Below are 20,911 nucleotides of genomic sequence, written 5' to 3'. Positions count from 1 at the left end.
TCTTTATATCGATATATCCCATTTATTAACTTATTTTCAATATTATAGTAGAAATATTGTTGTACAGGGAATTTTTTTAAAGATTTTAATTATTTTAATGTACTATAAAATTTTTATTAAAAGAGGATATCTCATAAAAATTTATTCTGTAATTAACATTATGTGTATGTATGTATAATTACAAAAGAATAAGTTAGAAATAACTATAAAAAAAAAAAAAAAAACTAATAGATTATCAAAAATACGGAGATGCAAATTCATATTGTTTTATTATATTTAATTATATTTAATAAATCAAATATTTTTATTTCAATATTAAATTCAAACGCGGAAAAGAATATCATAAGTAAACAACTTGAAATTAGTAGTATAAATTTTATCATTAGGTCATGACTTCAATTTTTTTGTTGTATACATCTTTCGTGTTAAATACAATTCTTACTTATTGTTAGTCAGAAAAATGACGTGGTGGTTTGCCAAAGTACTAATCAAATTATTCATATTTTTTACCATAAGTAATCACATTATATTGACAGAAAGTTCAAAACTAAATATTCTGGATTACGTTAAGAGAAATTTTTATAATTTTCATACTAACAATTCGAAAGATTTTATTTTTACACTCTCGAATTCGTCAAATCGCAATAACAATCGAATAAGTTTCAAATCAAATCAAGTTGATTGTTTCGGTTTAGGAAAAAGATTAGCTGGAATTTTGGAATGGTTTTTTTTGAATAATTCAAATGGAACCAATACTTTGGACGTTCAATTTTTCCTTTCCTCAAGAAGACAACCAAAACGTGTTGAAGTTATGACTGGTAAACAATTTGGTTTAGAATGGACAGACTTTCAAATCGAACGACCAACGGTCATTATAGTTCATGGGTTCTTATCTCATGGTCAAGAATTATGGATTAACGAAATGGAGAAATCATTCCTTCTATGGGTAAAATATACCTTTTTCATCCTTCTTTTTTTTAAATATTATATAAAAAATTTGAAAATAAACAAGATTTTTTTTCGAAATATTAAAAATGTTAGAAATACAATTATTATTTTATTATTATTTCATTGACATGTAAATTTAGGTAGTAATTTTTTTTTTTTTTTATAATTTTTTCATGTCTTTTAGAATGACGTTAATATCATAGTTGTAGATTGGAGTGCTGGAGGTAATACTTGGAATTATTATAAAGCTGCGGTTAACACGAAAATAATAGGATATCAAATTGCAAGGTTTGCCTATGTCCCTTTGTAAAATATTTAACATATTTTAAAGATATTATATATCAATGATATAATCGTATCAAGTCGTATAGAGTTTTGTTATTTTATTAAGATTTTTAGAATACATAACAAACGCAACGAGTGCTCAAAACGATTTCAACAATTGGGGACAATTACATTTAGTAGGCCATAGTCTCGGAGCACATATTTGTGGTTTTGCTGCGAAAGAATTGAAAAGAAAGCAGAACAAATGGAAAATACTACGAATAACAGGATTAGATCCTGCACAACCTTGTTTCAGAAATGTAGACTCCAGTATGAAACTTCACAAATCTGATGCGTCGTTCGTCGATGTTATTCATACCAATGGCAGATTACTTTCTAAAATCGGATTAGGTTTACCAGAACCGATAGGTTAGGTATTTTTAAATATCGTATTTCACGTATACGAGGATTGAAATGATTTGTATCGCGTAGGTCACATTGATTTCTATCCTAATGGTGGCAGAACTCAGCCTGGTTGCAAGATCAACTCTTCGTATTTCGAATATTTACCAATTCCACTTGGCGGTAATTATTCGTTTCTTAAAAAATTTGTTTCTTCATCTTTTTGTTCATAAACCTTTTTTTTTTTTTTTTTTTTCAAATTTCAATGCGATTTTTAGAAATTAATAACGCTATATGCAGCCATGGACGTTCATATGTTTATTTGACGGAATCTTTAATTTCCGAGGTGAAACAAAATTGTACTTTCTGGGCGCACCATTGGAATTTATCTTACAAGAATTTGTTGCAAGTAGTAACGGAATCTTGCGATAAAAATACTTGTACTGAAATGGGTATAAATGCAATAAAGTATTCCCATCGAGGAATATTTTTTGTTGCGACTTCCGACACTCCACCTTTTTGTAGTAAGAAATTTACAAAATTTGTGTTATATTTACCCACTTTATATATATATATTCTATAATATAACGAGGAATTTTTTTTTAATCTTTATAGTTAATGACACTCGCATAATTGCTGAACTATTAATTGAAATGAAGAAAGATTTCTCAGACGAATTTTACGATCAAGACGAATAATTTATGAATAAATTAAATAGCATATGTATTTTTGATCGATAAATAAAAGAACTTTACTTCAAATTTCAAATTACATACAATATTTAAGTTATTAAATGCAACTAAGTACTATTTACAATCGTTTTGAAAATTAAATTATGTACATATCACCCTAATTTAATTATAAATGAATACTGCATGAATAAGCAGTCTTCGATTATTTAAAGCCTAATCACTTCTTTCGTTAATTACGATTTATTTATCGCACGATTATATGTCTTGTTTTTTCGAATTGAAAATAATCGCACAGCGAAAATTTGTGCGCACGGGATCTTTTAAATTCTATCTATGACTTTATATTACAATTTATAAATTATACTGCATAAGAACAAATACAAATAGAAAGAAATATTTCGTTGTATAAATATTCTTTTTTTTTTCTCTCCTTTATTACAATTTACAATATTGTGGCGATAATATGAACTTCTTCGAAAATTGATTTTCTGCATTCCGCGTAGTCTTTATGTATCGTTGTTGTTGGCACTTTGAATGAACGTAAAAAAAAAAGCACGTAATAACATGTTTTGATATTATAAACGCGTGTATACGTTTAAAAAATATTCTCGCGACATAGCGATAGTAATTTTTTTTTTTAGTGCATCGGTATTTCTTATCGAAGTAAAGAAATGTTACTTTGTACAGTTTTAAATTTAACATTTAGAAAGGCCACGTTATTATTTGTAGCACACTTTGGTAGTTTATCGCTGATCGATATCTTTCGTTGTCACCACTCATTTTTCTATATTTTAATTGCGAATATTTTTCATACACGTTATTCCATACTCACCTGTTCTCTTTTTATTATTTTATCTTTAATAATAAGTCGGATGAATCGATTAATGAATAACTTGAACATAAGTGGCTGGAAATATTCCAGTTCGACCCCTGCATTCGCCTATCCACCAACCGTCCGGTTGCTTTTGATGGACTGTGATTAAATCTCCAGGACTTAGACTAAGCTCGTCGTTTAAATTCGCTGAATATTGATAAATAGCTCTACACTGTTCCGTTCCATCGGATTTGCCACTCGTTTCGGCAGCGTCCATATCTTGATTGTTATTATCTTCAGAATGACTGCTGAATTCGTCAAAATCACTAAAGTCATCCTCGTCCGGTGGATTTTCCGAGTTGCCATCCCCAGCTGTTCGATCGACGACCCAATGACGACTTTCAGCATCATGATCCTTTACGAGATGGACATCTATCTCGTCTTCGTCATCCTGAATCTCGAACGATTCGTTCTTTGCCCAAGAAGGAATCTGCAAAACGAGTATATACACTTACCTTTTCCTAGATCTAGATATGCAATTTATATGTAATTTATATGTTTACCTTAAGGACACTTTGCTGCAAACCTTGTTTATCTCTTGAAACTAAAATGTGTTCAGCCAATGGATGCTTTATTCGTTTGCTGCCCTCTACTTCTGCTAATGTTCCCCCAACTTTGTACCTTGCTGCCTCCAGATACACCAACATGGAACGCATCTAAAGGAATTATAAACGTTTGATCACGACGAACGATGGTATAATTTAGAAAAGAAAATGTCGTATCGTACGTGATGTAGCTTCTCCGTTACATTTTGCGTACTCTCGTCTGCCGCGAATGCTGGCGTCGCAATGAAAGCTCTGTGAAGAGTTTCCAGCCCTTCCCTCCCGCGTTTTTCACGCTCCAAGTCTTGCCTGATCAAATGAAGAACTCTTACCAACGCTTGTTTCCTACGTTCTCTGTTCATCGCCAGAGTAACGTGTTCAGCATAGAAATCTGGTAACAGCTGTTCCGAATTACACCCATCGCTACTCTCCACCCTGCGTATAAGATTCTTTAAAATCTCGATATCCTGAGATACGTTGCAATTACGTATAGGAGCTGCCAAACGGTCTGCAATCTGTAGATAAATGAACGGAGATATTTATTTGTTTCTTTTTTTTTTTTTTCAAAGGATAGTTAATCCTGTATGTACCTGTTGCAAACGGGGAGCTAAAGCTTGCAGGTGAGCCAGATAAACGTTGGCGAGATCCTTTAGAGCGCTTAATCGCTCTTCCTCGAGAAGTTCCATTTGCTTGGCCCCCTTCCTCATCGTGCTTTCGTATTCAAGCCTAGCTCTTTCGGCTCTCACGCTCACTGTATAAAACTCCGTGTCCGCCCTACGGGACGAATCCTCGGCCTTTCTCCTCCTCGCTTCGAGTTTATTGGCTTCCTTCTCGGTCATATGAGTCGATGACTTGTTATTCGCCTGTTGGCTCTGGCTGATCGTTTGCAGCCTCGCTAAATCTTGCAACCTCTCGTTTTCCCGCGCGCAAGCGAAACTCTGCTTTTTACTTTTAATCGCAATGTTACGCCACTCGTGAAGAGATTTCCCAGCTTTGTCCACGGAATTCTCGATAGATTTTCTCGAACGCGCTTGAGCCTCTGCTACTCCTATCTGCGAACGTTTGCAAACACTTTTTTTTTTAAGAAAGTACAAATATATTCTTCTTCTTCTTTAAAATTCAGTTTCGATTCACACTTGACACATTATGCGATAATAAAAATCAAGGTAACGTTATATTCAAAGTAATGATAATTGAACGAGTTGAAATTTTCAAAATAAATTTTACTCTCAGCGGTTTGGCGAGTTGTTCGCTAAGCGTAATTCCCCAAAGTCTATGAGCCTCGGCGGTGGCCTCCATCTCCTCGCCGACGCATCTCCATGCCTCGTTCACGCCTCCGCCACCGTTGCCACCTGCGTTTACCAAAGCGTATTAATAAATTTTTATTTTTCAACTCGATATCTCTCGTTTCGCATTTGATTATTGGCAAATCGATCGATAGACTTGTGAAATAACATACCTTGATCCTTTGCACATGCTTTAATCAATTTATTGCCCAACTTGTTCAGTCCTTTCGCATAATTCGCTTCTAATTCCGCTCTGAAATGAAAATCTATGCTAATTCGATATATATATATATATATATATATATATCGCAAGATGAAGCGAAGAAGTTAATATATTAAAATAATAAAGAGAACCGATTAAATAATAATTGATTGCCTATTTTCTTTCTTTCTTTTTTTTTTTTGAGAAATATTTTAAGATACGTACAAGGAGTAAACTATTTATCATACGTATGTATAGTTGAAATTTTATAAAAAAAAAATAATATATCGTCGTATCGATTATATGATCATCATGAAATAATTCACCTTTCGTGTAGAATCGATGCCAATTCCTTGCAAAAATCGCCTCCTTGTTTTACGTACCTTCGAACATCTTCGAATCCTCCTTGTCCTCCCTGCAAACGGCAAATAATTAATTCTTTATTTCATCTTTTTCAAGATTAAAGTCGGTTGAAGTCCGCTTGAACGATTCTGATAAAGAGAAGTGGCGGTTAACTCACGAAATAGAACATTTCTTAACGAATGAGTTATAACGATTTCGCTTTGAATTCGTGTTGTTGTTGTCTCGAGTTCCGTGCACGTGGCGGGGAAACACAACGATTACCGTAAATAATACTTTTTTGCAGAGAATTTTGACGACATTAAACGAAAAATGTATCGATGTAATGAAAACTTCCTTATAAAATGAACCGATTACAAGAGGAAATTTATTTACTGTTCTTATCATTAGTCGTGTTACGTGTTACGTGTCTTGTATTAGAAGTATTTTTCTCGACTCGATGACTAGTTTGAAGAAATGGTATATAAAAATTAGAAATGTATATTTGACGTTACGCCCGACTCAATCTCCCGAGTTATTTTCCGGCTTAGACACGACTTTCTAATCCAGCGCTATTCCTAAAAATTTAAAAATTTTCTCTTCTTAAGCGACTTAAGTTTGATTGTTCTTTTTTTCTTTTTTTTTTTTTTGATGAAATTATTTTAATTCGATTGAAATAATTCTTTCTAAAAATTATAATATTAATTATAAATGAAAAAGTTAATTACAATTTATAAAGATTTATAACTGAACGTTGCAACAGATTTAATATAAAAAAAGCTATTAAGTAAGGATAATAAAAAATATTGCTTCATTATAACATGTTTACATCTATTTTCTTGTTACTTAAGACTTTATTTAAAATTAAAAATATTCAAATGTTGTAGCGTAATTGTGTAGCAAATTGAAAAAATCGAAAGTTTATATAAATATTAAATTTGAAATAGCTTTTTAATAATGCAAAAAAAAATATATATATATATAATAATAAGATTTTAAGTCGTTATTGAAATGCAAATAATTCATTAAATATGAAAAAAGATATAATAGAACTGTATATGCGAGTTAAAAGAATCGGTTAAAAAAAACCTTAAATATGATATTATGATGTCATTAGTTGTCAAGAAACAGTTGGCGTTAATTTAATTAAATACATACAAAAAGAGGTATATAGTTATTATTTCGCCACACTTAATGCCAATGTATTCAAGAGAAATATATAATTAAGCACGAAGAGAGATTAATTTTCTGGTAGATATCGAAAGTAAAAATCGTTCGATAAAAATGAGCGTATTCGTACGAATTCATTTGCAAATAAATTTATTTGCGAATTGAAAATGTGCAGAACAAAATTATTGATTTACAATTAAATGTCGATGTCGAAACTTTTCCAACCAAAAGGTTAATTAATACGTCAGATTAAATATTATATATAATATAATGGATAACCAACACACACACACACACACACACACACACACACATAACACGGTTATGGAAGAAATTAAAAATAGGTTAGGAAAATATTAGATTAAATTTTAGCCACATTCAGCTAATTTTTTTTAATTGAATGAAACGTAACAAGCAACAAAAATAATTTTTATCCATTGTTACATGTTACAAATTCAAATCGAGATATATATATATATAAATAAGTAAGAAAGAGATGAAAATTGCGAAACCAAATCAAAAATTTCGTGTTCGCTTCGAAATCTAAGTAAAAAGTAATTATATAACTTCCCGTAATATTTAATTTAAAACATGTTGTGGCAATAATGAATTTCATATAAAATAAAAATTTAATTTTTTCCAATTTACTGTTCAATCTGACGATGAACATAAATTTGAAGAATGTAGGGATTAAAATGTATCAAAATTTTAATTCTTGACATATAATGTTGTAGTATTATTCCTTAGAAAAGCAAAAAAAAAAAAAAAAAAGAAAGAAAGATTCTTAATTTCGAAAGTATCGTGAGTTTCAAGAATTTAAAAACCTTAAGAAATTTATTATTAGAATTATTAGAATAAGAAATTTTAACTATATAATAAATAAACAACATATCTTCAAATGTTGAATTTCGGCCTAGACCTTGATGTTGCGTTAAAGATAAAAAGGTCTACCCCATTCTCAAAATTCAATTTGAAAAGCATCGAGAATTAGTTTTAATTCTCGAGTGGTTTATAAGAAGGATCGAGGTTAATTGGGAGCATCGTTCATCGTTCTTTCAATAAATGAAAATAGAGGTGAAATATCGAGAGATCGCAATCGACGCACAAGGTTCCTTTCCCTTTTACCTTCGAGATTTCCTTGGCTTAGGTTCACGTGACACGGTGAAATCGCGGAGGTCGCGAGTACTATCACCGTAACCAGCTATTAACGCACGTATACCTCTCACGAACCTCGTACGGTTTCTCGCCTTCTCTCTGCTTTCTTTCGTACGTTCAATTTTCCATATATATTTCCAATTTTTATCGTATTATCTCGAATCTTTAACATCCGATAAGCTGAAGAATAAACCGTGATACAATTTGATTTGTTATTTTAGACCGGTAATTAGATAAGATAAGAAATTGGTTCTTCGTCCTTGTAAGATATACATTAAAATAAAACGAACGAATTATTGAATTATTCTTTTAATAATGAAAAAGACTTGATGTTTTTCTAGAGTTTGTAAAAAAAATTAAGTTTTGAAATAATTTTAAGGAATTTTAAAATTTTAAGTTTTTTTTTTTTTTTAAACATATTTTTTTTCAAATATGTATTTAAAATGTATTAAAATTATTATTCGCGATATAAACGAGCAAATTAAGATGCGAAAAGATAATTTTCTTTATTTAATTTATTCCAAATCAGTTTTTTTATTCAAAATTATTTATTAGATGGAATAAAAACAAATATTGTTTCCTGAAAACAAGAATTAAACTAATGAACAAATATTTATAAAATTAGGCGAAAAAAAAAAAAAAAAAAAGAAAAACTTTTAAATAGTTTACGGATCTCTCTCAATAATTTAATTTAATTGAATATTAAGATTTAAATACAGATTAAAACAAGAGATGAAACAGATTAAAAGGATCAAGAAATCCCTAGGTAAATTAATGTTATTTCGCATAGAAAGTCGGACAGGTCGAGCAAGTGCTAAAATAGTTTTCGAAACGAGTATAAGTGGTATTATCACATTTAACGTTGCAGTTGGTTAAAAATATCGATGTAATTTTAATTTATCTGAAAAATTCAATTTGGACTATATAAATAAAAGTATTAAATTAAATATTAAAAAAAAATTTTTCACGAAACCTTCAAAAACCAAAATAATTTTATATTAAAAGTTTAATATTTGATTCGATACTTTTTTGTTCGTTAACGTGTTAAAAATTATTATTTTTTTTTTTTAATAATTGACGTTGTTCTTACTCCTCTGCTAGATAAAAAAAATAATTATTTTTCTTTAGTGTTTATCAATTTTATCGTTCTATTAATTTCATAAGAATTCATTATATCTGTGTTTTTTTTTTTTTTTTTTTTTCGATAATTTAAATTCATAATATATCCAAATATTTTTATTTAACATGAAAATAAATCCACTTTAGTTTCTTCGATATTTTTTCTTTTAATATCTAATCGATGATATTATAAATTAAATCAAACATTTTTTTATATTCTGACATTTATACAGCATATTGCAAAACATCGTGTGTTGCCCTATTTATATCTATCTCAGATTTATAATATGGAAGTCAAAGTTATAGCAGTGTGTGTTCGAATATTTTTGCGATTGATTATACGTATCTTTAAGATGTACAGAGTTGGTAAAAAAAGATGATGACGTGTAATCAAAATGGAATTATCATTTTTTTCACTTATTACAATCACACGATATCATATCGTACATATAAGTACTATATATATATATATATAAATAACAAAGAACACACAGAAAGAAATAAAGTCGGTTATTTTCTCCATCCAACTTTCTCACACTTTCTTCACTTTGATCGTTTGTTCGGTCTGACTGGTTATATTCATTGCTCACGATTATCTTACTGCTAGAAGAAAAAAGTAGATGTGATCAAGGTTGCCAGAAAAAAACTTCTTTATGAGAACAGACTTCTCTATGAAGGAAAATAGAGTGTTTTATTTTATTGCATTAAAAAAATCTCTTTTACTCTAATAATACAAATTTAAATTAAAAAAGAATAATTTTAATACTTGTTCTTTTTCTTTACCAACATATTTTACGCATTCTATATATAAAACATCCTTTTTCTCGAATAATTTAAATATATTATTAGGAATCTTGTTTTATATGTATCTTGTTTATACTATATTTTTATATCTATTATTTTTTTTTTCCCTCTCTATTTCTCCCATTACTTTCTTTTTTTCATTTTTCTCACAGAAGAAATTTTTCTGACAACTTAATATGTGATATTAAGATTGTCAGATGAACTCTTATATTGAGGACATAATGAGGAAAATTGTTAGCATCATGATTTATATTATAATCATATCGTTCTAGCTTCTGAATACGATCAAAAAACAACACATCCACAAATATCATTTTTCAAATTTTTTCTAAATCCTAACAATAATATGTATAGCATAGACACACAGTTATTTCCCCTTCTATTATTCCCAAGTGAAAATTTGCACAACCTTGAACATATGATGAAGTTAGTTTCTCGCGTTAATGACGAACTTGTTGACAGGAAACGAAAAATATTTGAACGAAAGAAATGTTTTTCCTCGCATCGCACGACCGGGAAATTCGAGATCCGTGAGAAAGGAATTTCTTTACCTCGTTGTTAACGCACTGTTGACCATCACGAAGCGACCAAAAACCATGTGGTTAAACTCGAATCCATCGATTTGGAAACTCAAAAAGTTGTCAGTATTGTAGAAATAAAATAGAACAAAATAAATGTCAAAGTTATATTCAAAAAAAAAAAAAAAAAAAGGAAAAGGAAAGAAAATCTCTTATTGCAAAAATTGTACATATGAGAGGAAATTTTTTGAAAATATTAGAAAATGTGAATGAAAGATAAATTTTTCAACTTCATGAAAATATCGGTTAAAACGAGCTTTTAAGATTATATTAAGATTTCATTCGTTATTCTATTTGTGCAAATATCGGAATGTTAGCTATGGTTGCGAGAAAGTTGTTTGTCGTGTGAATAAATACATTTGTGATTTATTTCATTGTAATTAGTGTCAGTTACATCGTTCATGTTTTCGTAGTCCCTCGTGAAAATTCACCGAGAGAATATACTATTATTTATTTTTTAGCAATATTGGTTGCATATCAATATGAGGATAAGCATATATATCAAAATCTATCATTTCTTGATTTTTTTTGATGTCATGTTAAAAAAAATAATCATATCTAATTAAATCAATTTGAACGGGATATATTTTACTGCCACGCTATTCGTTCATTTATATCAAAAACGGAATTGAATTATCTCATTCATGAAGAACCTATCTTTTATTATATTTTGATACGGATGATGATATCTTTGTATAATATTTAAAAAAAGAAACAGGTAATAATGTATATAATAATGTGAACATATATAATAATTGATAATCTACATTAAGAATCTTATAGTAGGAGGGAAACAAATATATTTTTAATCATTTTTAAATTTTAAATTTAAAAAAAATTCTATATCGTATGATATAAATCAGATGCAGATATCGAGGAAAAAAAGATTTTTTTTTTCTTGTATTTTATGCAAATAGCTTCAAATTTGAAAAATTTACTTAAAAATTGAAATATCATAAGTATTATTATGCGAAAAAAAAAATTCTTAATTATATTGGTTTTTTATATTTAATGTTAAATCGAAACAATAATAAGCATTTTTTTTTTAAATTTTCCTAAATTTTATATATATATATATATAATTGTTACATATAAATATCTCTCCTTCTATTTCTTTATTGATATTTTTTTTATCTATCATATTCTCTATTTTTATATAGACTGATAATATTGTCGTAAATTATTATAATAAAAAAAATTAATAAGCGATATATGATATAAGAACGACAACGTAACAAATACTTAAGTCTATCTAAGTATTTAATACGTATCTTTGTTATATCATTTTCAAGTATCATAATTGCGAATAGAAAGCATTACGTTGTATTGCGTCAATATTTATCAAAATATAGTTCAATTAAAATCAATTCAACATTTGTCAGTTCTTGCCATCACATCAAAAAAATGATACGACATTCAATTAGTTTTTAACCCATATTCTCTCTATATAGACACTCGACGAATAACCTAATTCTTCGGTTTTGTTAATATTTGTAATTATATCTGAATTTTATAGATATAATAATGAACATTTAATCTCAATATGATAAATCACGATGATAATTGCTGCATTTAGTACATAATGTTTATTTATATTTTATATATAATTACAAAGAAAAAAAAGAAATTCAAAAAACGAAGATTTTGAGTGTATCTTGCAATACGATAAAAATATTTACAATGCAAATGATTTTACGAAAGATTTAATTTTGAACGATATTAATCTTGAATATGCAACGATGGATTTAAAAATACCAATTAAAATCTGATTATGTTGTCGAACATGCCTCTCTACTCATAGTTTTGGCATGGCTTCTTTTAAATGTTTACCGACAATCGATAAATCGATTAGCATACCTTTAGTATTTCAAGTCATGCTGTCCAAACTACATGTAACATTCACACTTGGTATCAAGTAGCCTTGATGATTCGTAAATACAGTGAGAACGTACCTTTATATAGATGGAAAATGTCATATTATCTCAATGCTTGTTTCTTTCATAGAAGGAATTGATGTATTTTTGTTGACGTGCGAATTCTCACATTATAAAATAATAGGGGAAATTAAGGAGTGAAGAGAAGAAATAAGAAATATCCTTTTTTATTGTATTGTTAGAATCTAGGGCAATGTTTTCTAGCAAGGTATGTCTTATAAAAGTGAAATTTGAATTTTTAAAAGTAATTATTTAAAGTTAAAGTTTATTATCTTTTTAAATATAATTTCCACCATTTCAACATATATGAGAAATCTTAAAATTTTAACAATTTTCTTTCTGCGTTATCTTTGTTAGAAAAAATAAATTAAATCTGTTTCTAGATCTCTATAAAGCGCATAAAGAATTTTCTAACTTTATTTGAAAATTAATAAACATGACACAACAAAACTTATAAATATCTCTTGAAATACTTAATTATGTATATTTATTATAAAAAATTCTAAAAATGATAGAATTGATATTAACTTAAAAAGAAGAATTATATTTTTTTCAAAATTTAATTAATTTAATTATGCTAAGAGAGAAGTTAAAATAAAGCAAAAGGGAAGCACTGATTTAAAGTCAGATTGGCTTAACGATAATAAATTAAGCTTGGCTTTAGCTTTTTTTTACGATTCGCACGGTAATAGAGGTCAATTATTTAAGTGATAAATCGTCTGAAAGATCCTATTATCTTTATAAATTATTATATTGCATTATGATGTAAAAAAGATCTTAATTTCTATTAAAAATGTTTGCAAACTTATTATTGTTATTTTTTAGTTGAATCTCTAAGTTAATCTAACCTCAAACAATATCCACTATTTCTTCTTCTATCTCTATTTGAATACAGTATGTATGAGTCACAATACTAACTACACCAATTTCTCCCACTATTCTTAATATGGAAATTCGCGCAACAGCCTTCATCAGGACATATTCTACATTTTGATAAAGATACGTAATAATGATATCATACATTTGCTGCAACATACCATAACTCATGATTTGCAGTGTTTGAGTTATTGAAAAGTCATCGTTATTTATATTTTTTAAAATCTTAAGCGAGTTTCTAAAATTGTGAACTTTCAATTTTAGCATTTTGATATAACACGTTATTACACATTCTTGTAATGATTTAAAGCATTCCAAATTATTTTCATTGCTTGAGCAATTATGCAATAGAGAATAAAATTATAAGTCATTGCACCATATCGCTTCATTCTTACACTAGATGCGTCCAAATAAACTATAATAAAAAGATAATACTAAAAGTATCAATCATTAAATAATATACTTAATATCAATTATTGAAATACAAAATAACCTATATACGAATTACGTATTGTCCCATAAAGATCAAGAAATATTCATTAAAGATTAGATTATTAATAAGTTTATAAAATGTTTTTTGTTTCCCTATTATAGAAAAAAACTAGTTATAGAAAGAAACTAGTTCTGTTCAACCGTGTAACTGATAATGTTCACTATTATTAGTTTAAATTTTACGATGACATTACGTATGTAACGATAGTTTTAGTAGGCAATGTCGTTCCTTGCATTGTCATAAGTGAAACAGGATGTCTCGTGATCTTTTGAAAGAGCAATCTATTATGTAACGTAAAAATTAAACAACTATTGCGAAGATTATTGAAATGAAAATATATATAACACATATTTAGCATTTCAATGAATTTTCAATTGCTTTTAATTCGTTATTTATTTTTCAAAAGATCGTGAGACATATTGTTTCAGATACTTGTAACGACATCTAGGAAGTGCGCACTAAAATTATTACTGGACACGAACTACGAGTAATACGATTGTAAAATTTGAACTAGAGGGAATCATTCGATATCAACTAACTTGCAATATTTGCATACTAATGTTGGTTTTTATTTGCTCCTGCTTAGACATTAGTATTACTTTTTTTAAATAATATTTTAAATAAATAATTTTCTGATATATACTTCGGCATCATATTGATTTTACACTATCGTCTCCGATACATTGAAACATTTATCTTATAGATTAAAAGTTTGATAGAGAATTTTTTTGATAGAGCACAAATCGCACATTTATAGCACTGAATAACAAGAAAACTAAATAATTATTCTAATTTGTATCATTAAAAAGATCAATTAATTTATAATAATACGTAATATAAATTATTCTCCATTACTTTTACTTTTATTTTTTATTTTTTATTTCTATTCATAATTTTATTATACTATACGTTGAGACAGAATAATAATAAGAATATTGTTTTTCTAGGCATTATAATATTACTGGTTCTTTTCTTAAATCGTAATAAACATCACGATCTTTTTTTTTTTTCAAGAAGAAAAAATGTCTAAAATCTTAAAAAAGAATATAGTATATATCGAACGTGAAGATTAATTATATTAAGATAGATTAATTAATTATATTAAAATTAATAGATATTTATAACTATAAAATTTTAATAAAATTCTTTTATTTTAACTAAACATTTTTTTATTAATATTTTAATTATTTATAAATTTAATAATTAATCGATATTGTATCGAGAACTTTTCGTTTTTTTTAATCATAAATTTTCTAAAATAGAAATTTCCTTTTTTTTTTATCAGCTCTTTTAAATATCCTTTTTCGATGTAACAAAAAATTTAAAATAATTGATATTGCACAATTCTGTTTTAACAACAGAATCGTACAGATCAAGAAAACATTGTTGGTGTTTCCAAAAAAAAATTCTAAACTTTTCTTCGAGGTTAGATAGTACGAGGTTAGATTATCTCACAGGACCAGAAATATTCTGATGCATACATACGTATTGAGGTGAAAAGAAGGAAGAAACAAGCGGAGGAGATCCACCTTTGCGGTAGATAAAACGAGATAAGAGAAAGAGGACGACGCTTTTAAACAAAATAGAACAATGTACCTCTTCGATCTCGTGAGCAGAAGATGAGTGAAGAAGATGAGTGGAGGCCATTAACCCTCTGATTGACCCCAGCATTCTCCTCTTAATTAGACCTGCTTTTCGAGCATGATCCCTGCCCTCGGTCTCTCCACTGACCACGTTGTCCCTCTCGTCGTTCTCCGTATCGGAGCAAAGCTTGTCCATGCTGAAAGAAACCGGAGGAACTATCGTTTCGCTCTTCTCATTCAACACGGTCTCCGAGGTGGCGATACTTTTCCTTAAACCGTTTTTATTTTTCACTTGCTCTCCCATAGAAACGGTCACCTCTTTCTCCGGAGAAGAGTTTACATCGTCTTTCGACAGAGAGGACAAACCGAATTCCTCGATTCTGGTGATCGATCCCGATTCCCGAGTTTTCGCTTTGAGCAGGTCGTAAGAGGCGCTATTTGACTTGGAAACGGTTGGAGCAACGGATTCCCCGGAAAGAGCGCCGACAGCTTGCAATTTCGCGTGTTTGTTCACAATCTCGTTGATTCGAGAGGTCTCGTCGCGTAGCCAGGTTCGCATTTTCTCCCATGCTTTCCCCAGCCGATGTTTCTGCAATTTTAAAGTGTTCGTTTTCGATCGAGGAGAAACCGGCAACCGGCACGACGACGATCGGATCTTGGCGATAAATCTTCCTTTCTCAATCTTTCTTTCCGAGAAGGGAAAAATTAAGATTCGATATTAGGGAAAACTAAGTGTATAATAAACTTTCAATACTTTTCGCTAGATTCATTTCTCTTTTGAAATCGATAATATCTAATTAACTTTCGTGATTATACTGACTCACGGAAATATTCGAATATTTCTATAGTGTTCTATAGAGAAATTCACCTGATTTGAAAATTATCGATTTGAATGAAAGTTTTTGTAATAGGTTACACGTGAAATAATTTTTTTTTTTTTTTTGAACAGGAAATCTCTTTGAAGAAATCTGAAATCAATGCGTTTTCATATTTTGAATACAATTTTATCTGGAAATTTTTTTTTGCATCCAGATGATAGAGCATTAAAATGTGAACATTTTCTAATTTAAAATTTTTAAAACTCTATTTCGCATCATTACAGAGTTATATTTAAAAAAAAACTGAAATTTTTGAAGCCTTGATTTCATTATAAATAAAATATTTCGTCAGGAAAAAAATTGTTTCGTGAATAACGAATTATATAATATAGAAATTATTTTATTTAAATCAAAATTTTTGGATTAGATCAATTCCCTGCTAGTGTTGAATTATTTTCATGGATTTTAATGTATATAGAAATGGAAACACGATTCTGAAATATATTATAAGGCAATAAGAGACAAAATTTTGAACAATTTTTTCCTTTACGTATAATCGTTTTAATTTAACAATGATCGAGATATTTGGAAAAAATTATTACAACATTGAATCACTTATACGTGTTTGTAGATGTATAACAATATGTATCATTTATTAACCATTTATATAATAATTGAAAAAAAAAAAAAAGAGTTGTTCAAAATGTTGATCTTGACAACATATTTCAATATCATTGAAATCGATTAGGTATGCTTTAATTTTTTTATAAATACAATAAATACAATAATGCTTGCTTTAACGTCCGCTATTTCAATCAATTCTTGGAAATGAAACCTTGATGTGAAATGCTGAATAAGATAAACTACTGAAAGAAATTTAACACCGATCTAACTCACATTTATTTCCTCGTTCATTCAAATTCAAATGGCAAAAATCATTTATTGATCATTAAAAAATCATAAAAATCATTAATTCGATTCGAATTGTGGATATTAAAACAGGCTGTAGATATTATTTATCTATGAAAAAAACATAATAGAAAATAATGTTTTAATTACATTTATTATAAGATACCCTTTAAACTTTTGTTGCACTTATTTAGATTTTTAAAATTTAATATTATTAACAAAATCTATTTTTTGATTAATAATACTATTGCAAAATTATTAACTTTTTTACTAATATTGTATTTAGATAATATCTTTCAGAAACTATGATTTTAAAAATCTTATTATTTTAAATATTATTCATTTTAAATTATCACTATATTTGTGATATAAGATTTAAAATAATATTTGTGATATAATAAAAATAAAAATTAAAAAATCAAATAATATGTCTAAAAACATATTAAGAAAATAAAAATTTAAAACTTCAAAAACATCTCAAAGATTAATTTTAAACTATCAATTGTAAATTTTTTTTATTATTAAACAATAATTATATGATTTTGATTTTTTCGTTTTATCTTATTATTTACCTTATTTAAAAATGATTATGTTATTTTATATTTTCAATCATATTAATTCATTATATACAAAATAATGATTCAAAAAGTAGAACTTCTTTATTATTAAGAAAATTATTTGGAAGCTTGTTATATTTAATATTGAATTAAGAAAGTTCTGTTATTTCTATAATAATAATAAAAAATATGCAATTAATAAGATAATTATTACAATATAAGAAAAAATATACATAATAAATATAATAGAATATTGTTTTATATTAGTATATTTTTTTACAAATATTGTATTTACGATTAAATAATTTTATAAAATCTATGCAACGTTATTCTACAAATAATTATAAATGATTGTTAAAACTTAAAATTGAGTATTGATGAATTATATAGAAAATTATTCTATAATACATTTATTATATTTAATTATTTCATAATAATTTCAGAAAGATTTTGAAAAAATTGTTATAAGATTCATGAATTAAAATTTTATTTTTATTTTTTAATTTTTATTCTTCAGAAATTCTTTTTTTAAATTATTTAGTATCTTGTTAAATTATTAACTAATTGGATAATCAACTTGAAAACTAAAAATAAAATATATTAATGAAGAGTTTTTTATTTTCTAAAAATATAAGGTGTATAAAATAAATATTTATAATTTTTTCCTCTGTGAAACAAAATAAGAATATTTTAATATTAATTTTGTGAAGATTTGATTTTTCACAATAAAAAATTTCAAAATAAAAAATCTTTTTTTATGTATTCTATTTAAAACTGTATGTAAAATTGTATTAATATATAATTGTATTTATTATTTCGTTATTAAATCCATTGCACGTAAATAATTTTTTGCCACATGATCATGTTTTTCTTTGTTTTTGAAATTGAAAACAATGAAAATTAATATACAAGTATACAGTAAAAAGTCACTCGTGTGCATAGTCTTATATCTATAAATAATTAAAAAATATTCGAATCTACCGCTTATATCAATGTGTCGCCATCTATATGACGGTAACAATAGTAGAGAGTTTTGTCAACAAATTACCTAGTTTTCCCTTAACCTTATCGCCATCCGATTAAACCGTAACTCGTCTTTAATACCTTTGGATATAATCCGTTTGGTCGAATGACATTCAAGAAAGTATCGTTCGAGTATTCAGGATCTGAATAAGATCCCGAGATCGATACAAATTTTTCATCACATCCGTCGCTTTCCGATCTAACGTATTTTCTTTCGTTTCTTCGATCGTATGAATTTGGATTTCTTACGTTCGCGTACAAATCGTTCACTTTCTCCAGCGACGGTTCGATCTCTTCGTGGGACACGTCGCACGTTTCTTTCGGTGAATTGATTACATTTCCAACCTCAATCGATTCCACGTGGAATTTCGCTTGGCCGATACGAATTTCATTACCGTCCGTTTCTATCTCGCCCTCATCCTCGCAGTTGTGTTCGCTTTCTACGACTTTCTCGCTTTCGATTTCATCGAGGACGTATGAATTCTTAGGAAAGTCATACAATTCATCTTGCGTAGACTCATCTCTACCATTCTCGTTCTCGATCGCGGTCGTGGTCGTGGTCACGGTCGTCATAACCGTACCTTTCTCGAGGACAGATCTTGATGGATTATCATTCGCGTGTAGAAAACTGAAGCTTATCTTCGGTACTCCGTCATCGTCGGTTTTCACAGTGGAAACTGCGGTCAATTCGACACTGTTTTTATGTCGCTTCTCTCTCGTCTCCTCATTCTCGTATTTCTCCAGTCCGTTATTATCCCGAATATCGGTCGTCGACTGCTCGTTCTCAATCGCAAGGATCGTTCTTTTCTCGATCAACTCAGCATTATCGGATTGGGCCATGTCTGGAAATTCGTGACAACAGTGAATTATCACTGGTGCTGGAATGTCATACCATATTGCCGTTGAATTATTCTTGTTGCTGTTTCCGTTGCTGTTGCTATTACTATTCAACAATGATAGTTTTCTGACTGATTTCAAAGTAGCCCACGCATGTTTCGCTTCTTCCATTTTTCTCTCGCATTATCCGTATAATATGTTTTTATCAATACTTTTTCGTAAAATCGTATAGCGTAACGATTGCACCGTTTATAGAACACCATGAAATAATAATAATAAAATCAGTTAATCTAATATTTATACGTGTCATCTTTGTCTTCATTCGTATTATTTGATTATTTATAATTGTAATAATTCGTTTATTTTTTTCTTTCGTTTATCTATATATATAATATACTGTTCGAGTTATATACGAATTGAACGATTTCATAAATAATTTTTTTTAGAAGAACTTTTCGAAAAATGATCGATAGACATCACGATATAAATTTTTGATTTTATTTCATAAAATTTTTGGTATTGTCTCAATTCACTAAATTTTCAAAAACTGTACGATTAATTCTATTTCGATTATTATTCAACTTTGCCTTCAAAATTTCCGCGAATCAATTGTTTTTCTAGTCACTATTCTTTGTTGTATTAGTTTTCGCTAGTGGTCATCTAGCTCGCTTCTCTCTCTCACAATGAGAGTAGTAACACGATGTCACGTCAGTTCGAGCGGCACACCCGACACTGGCATACCATGAGTTCCATACGACCCTTCACGATACATTCAACACAATTTGCTAGATTCTGTACTTCCGTGCAATTGATTCGTATTTCGTTTTACGTGTCAAGATGAAGAACTATTAAACCGATTTAACAATTTCAAATAATTCGATGGTAATGTCATTTTAATGTATTGCAATAAATTTAGTCGCGATATTAATTATACGTACGAAAATTAGACAAATTTACTGGCATGAGTTACTTTTGATTCAGTTATTTTTTCGAGAATTAAAATTTGATCGATTGATATTCTTGAGTGCACGGACAGACAGCGATTCAACGACGATATGACCAATCAAATCCATGTTGATTGACGATGAAAAAAGAATCGATATTGGACTGATTCATCGTAGCGTTAAGTTTAGTATCGAATCGAATTACAAATGTAAACGTGTGATCAATTCAAGGTTAATTATCCAACACCGATGCAGCTGTATTACACGTACAATGTAGCCGAAGAGATCGTCCTGTGATGTTTGCACGACAACGTTTCGTTCGTGACTGGATTCACGCTGGAACCTGTGTTATACAACAGCGTTGAACAATTATATCCATATTATGTTGCGTACACACATATTACACAACCATGCAAACAGTGCACCGTGCCATACAGTACCTCCACAAAAATATAAGTCACGATTGTTTCGCGTGAAAATTTAATCTTGCTAACAGTATCATCCTGTCGACGCGACGCATCGTATATCTTCGAGACGAATTATCGCTGTCATTTTTAACCGA

At 28.6% G+C, this 20,911-nt stretch overlaps 2 protein-coding genes and 1 long non-coding RNA gene across 8 annotated transcripts; 2 read left to right on the top strand and 1 right to left on the bottom strand.

The window, feature by feature from the left end:
• The first annotated feature begins 6 nt into the window (after positions 1-6).
• LOC100867956 (phospholipase A1) lies at positions 7-2,385 on the top strand. Of its 4 annotated transcripts, none has more exons than XM_086916133.1 (7): positions 355-481; positions 696-946; positions 1,152-1,236; positions 1,340-1,641; positions 1,705-1,797; positions 1,893-2,138; positions 2,230-2,385. In XM_086916133.1, the coding sequence occupies exons 2-7, from the start codon at positions 943-945 to the stop codon at positions 2,310-2,312; spliced, it is 813 nt and encodes a 270-aa protein (XP_086772259.1). In that variant the 5' UTR covers positions 355-481; positions 696-942; the 3' UTR covers positions 2,313-2,385. The 4 variants fall into 4 exon arrangements, with proteins under 4 accessions (XP_086772256.1, XP_086772259.1, XP_086772257.1 ...); XM_086916131.1 differs by having other exon boundaries at positions 392-481; positions 1,133-1,236; XM_086916130.1 differs by having other exon boundaries at positions 7-946; positions 1,133-1,236.
• Positions 2,386-2,718: 333 nt separating this feature from the next.
• Positions 2,719-20,856, bottom strand: Nost (Nostrin). Of its 3 annotated transcripts, XM_086916122.1 has the most exons (10): positions 20,620-20,856; positions 18,650-19,410; positions 15,275-15,850; positions 5,537-5,625; positions 5,182-5,261; positions 4,950-5,074; positions 4,313-4,774; positions 3,908-4,237; positions 3,684-3,836; positions 2,719-3,610 (listed from the first exon to the last, which is right to left on the bottom strand). In XM_086916122.1, exons 2-10 carry the CDS (start codon positions 19,406-19,408, stop codon positions 3,188-3,190), a joined length of 2,997 nt encoding a protein of 998 aa, XP_086772248.1. In that variant the 5' UTR covers positions 19,409-19,410; positions 20,620-20,856; the 3' UTR covers positions 2,719-3,187. The 3 variants fall into 3 exon arrangements, with proteins under 3 accessions (XP_086772248.1, XP_031776523.1, XP_086772247.1); XM_031920663.2 differs by lacking the exon at positions 20,620-20,856 and having other exon boundaries at positions 18,650-19,723; XM_086916121.1 differs by lacking the exon at positions 20,620-20,856 and having other exon boundaries at positions 4,055-4,237; positions 18,650-19,723.
• LOC147656297 (uncharacterized) lies at positions 11,755-13,117 on the top strand. Its single transcript, XR_015294799.1, has 2 exons — positions 11,755-12,517; positions 12,693-13,117. It is a non-coding gene; the product is annotated as an uncharacterized LOC147656297 (long non-coding RNA).
• Positions 20,857-20,911: the final 55 nt, after the last annotated feature.

This window comes from Apis florea, unplaced genomic scaffold (assembly GCF_048593485.1).
Source record: "Apis florea isolate Af1SG1 unplaced genomic scaffold, ASM4859348v1 contig_37_pilon, whole genome shotgun sequence".
Taxonomy (NCBI): domain Eukaryota; kingdom Metazoa; phylum Arthropoda; class Insecta; order Hymenoptera; family Apidae; genus Apis; species Apis florea.
Note: the sequence above shows the minus strand (reverse complement) of the source record. Positions and strands in the feature narration are given on the sequence as shown.

Coding starts and splice junctions, on each gene's coding strand:
- LOC100867956 (XM_086916130.1), top strand. CDS start 461: ATGACGTGGTGGTTTGCCAAAGTACTAATCAAATTATTCATATTTTTT. Junction 947..1,132: donor AGAAATCATTCCTTCTATGG/GTAAAATATACC, acceptor CATGTCTTTTAG/AATGACGTTAATATCATAGT. Junction 2,139..2,229: donor CGACACTCCACCTTTTTGTA/GTAAGAAATTTA, acceptor TAATCTTTATAG/TTAATGACACTCGCATAATT.
- Nost (XM_031920663.2), bottom strand. CDS start 19,576: ATGGAAGAAGCGAAACATGCGTGGGCTACTTTGAAATCAGTCAGAAAA. Junction 5,075..5,181: donor AGCATGTGCAAAGGATCAAG/GTATGTTATTTC, acceptor TGGTAAACGCAG/GTGGCAACGGTGGCGGAGGC. Junction 3,837..3,907: donor TAACGGAGAAGCTACATCAC/GTACGATACGAC, acceptor TAATTCCTTTAG/ATGCGTTCCATGTTGGTGTA.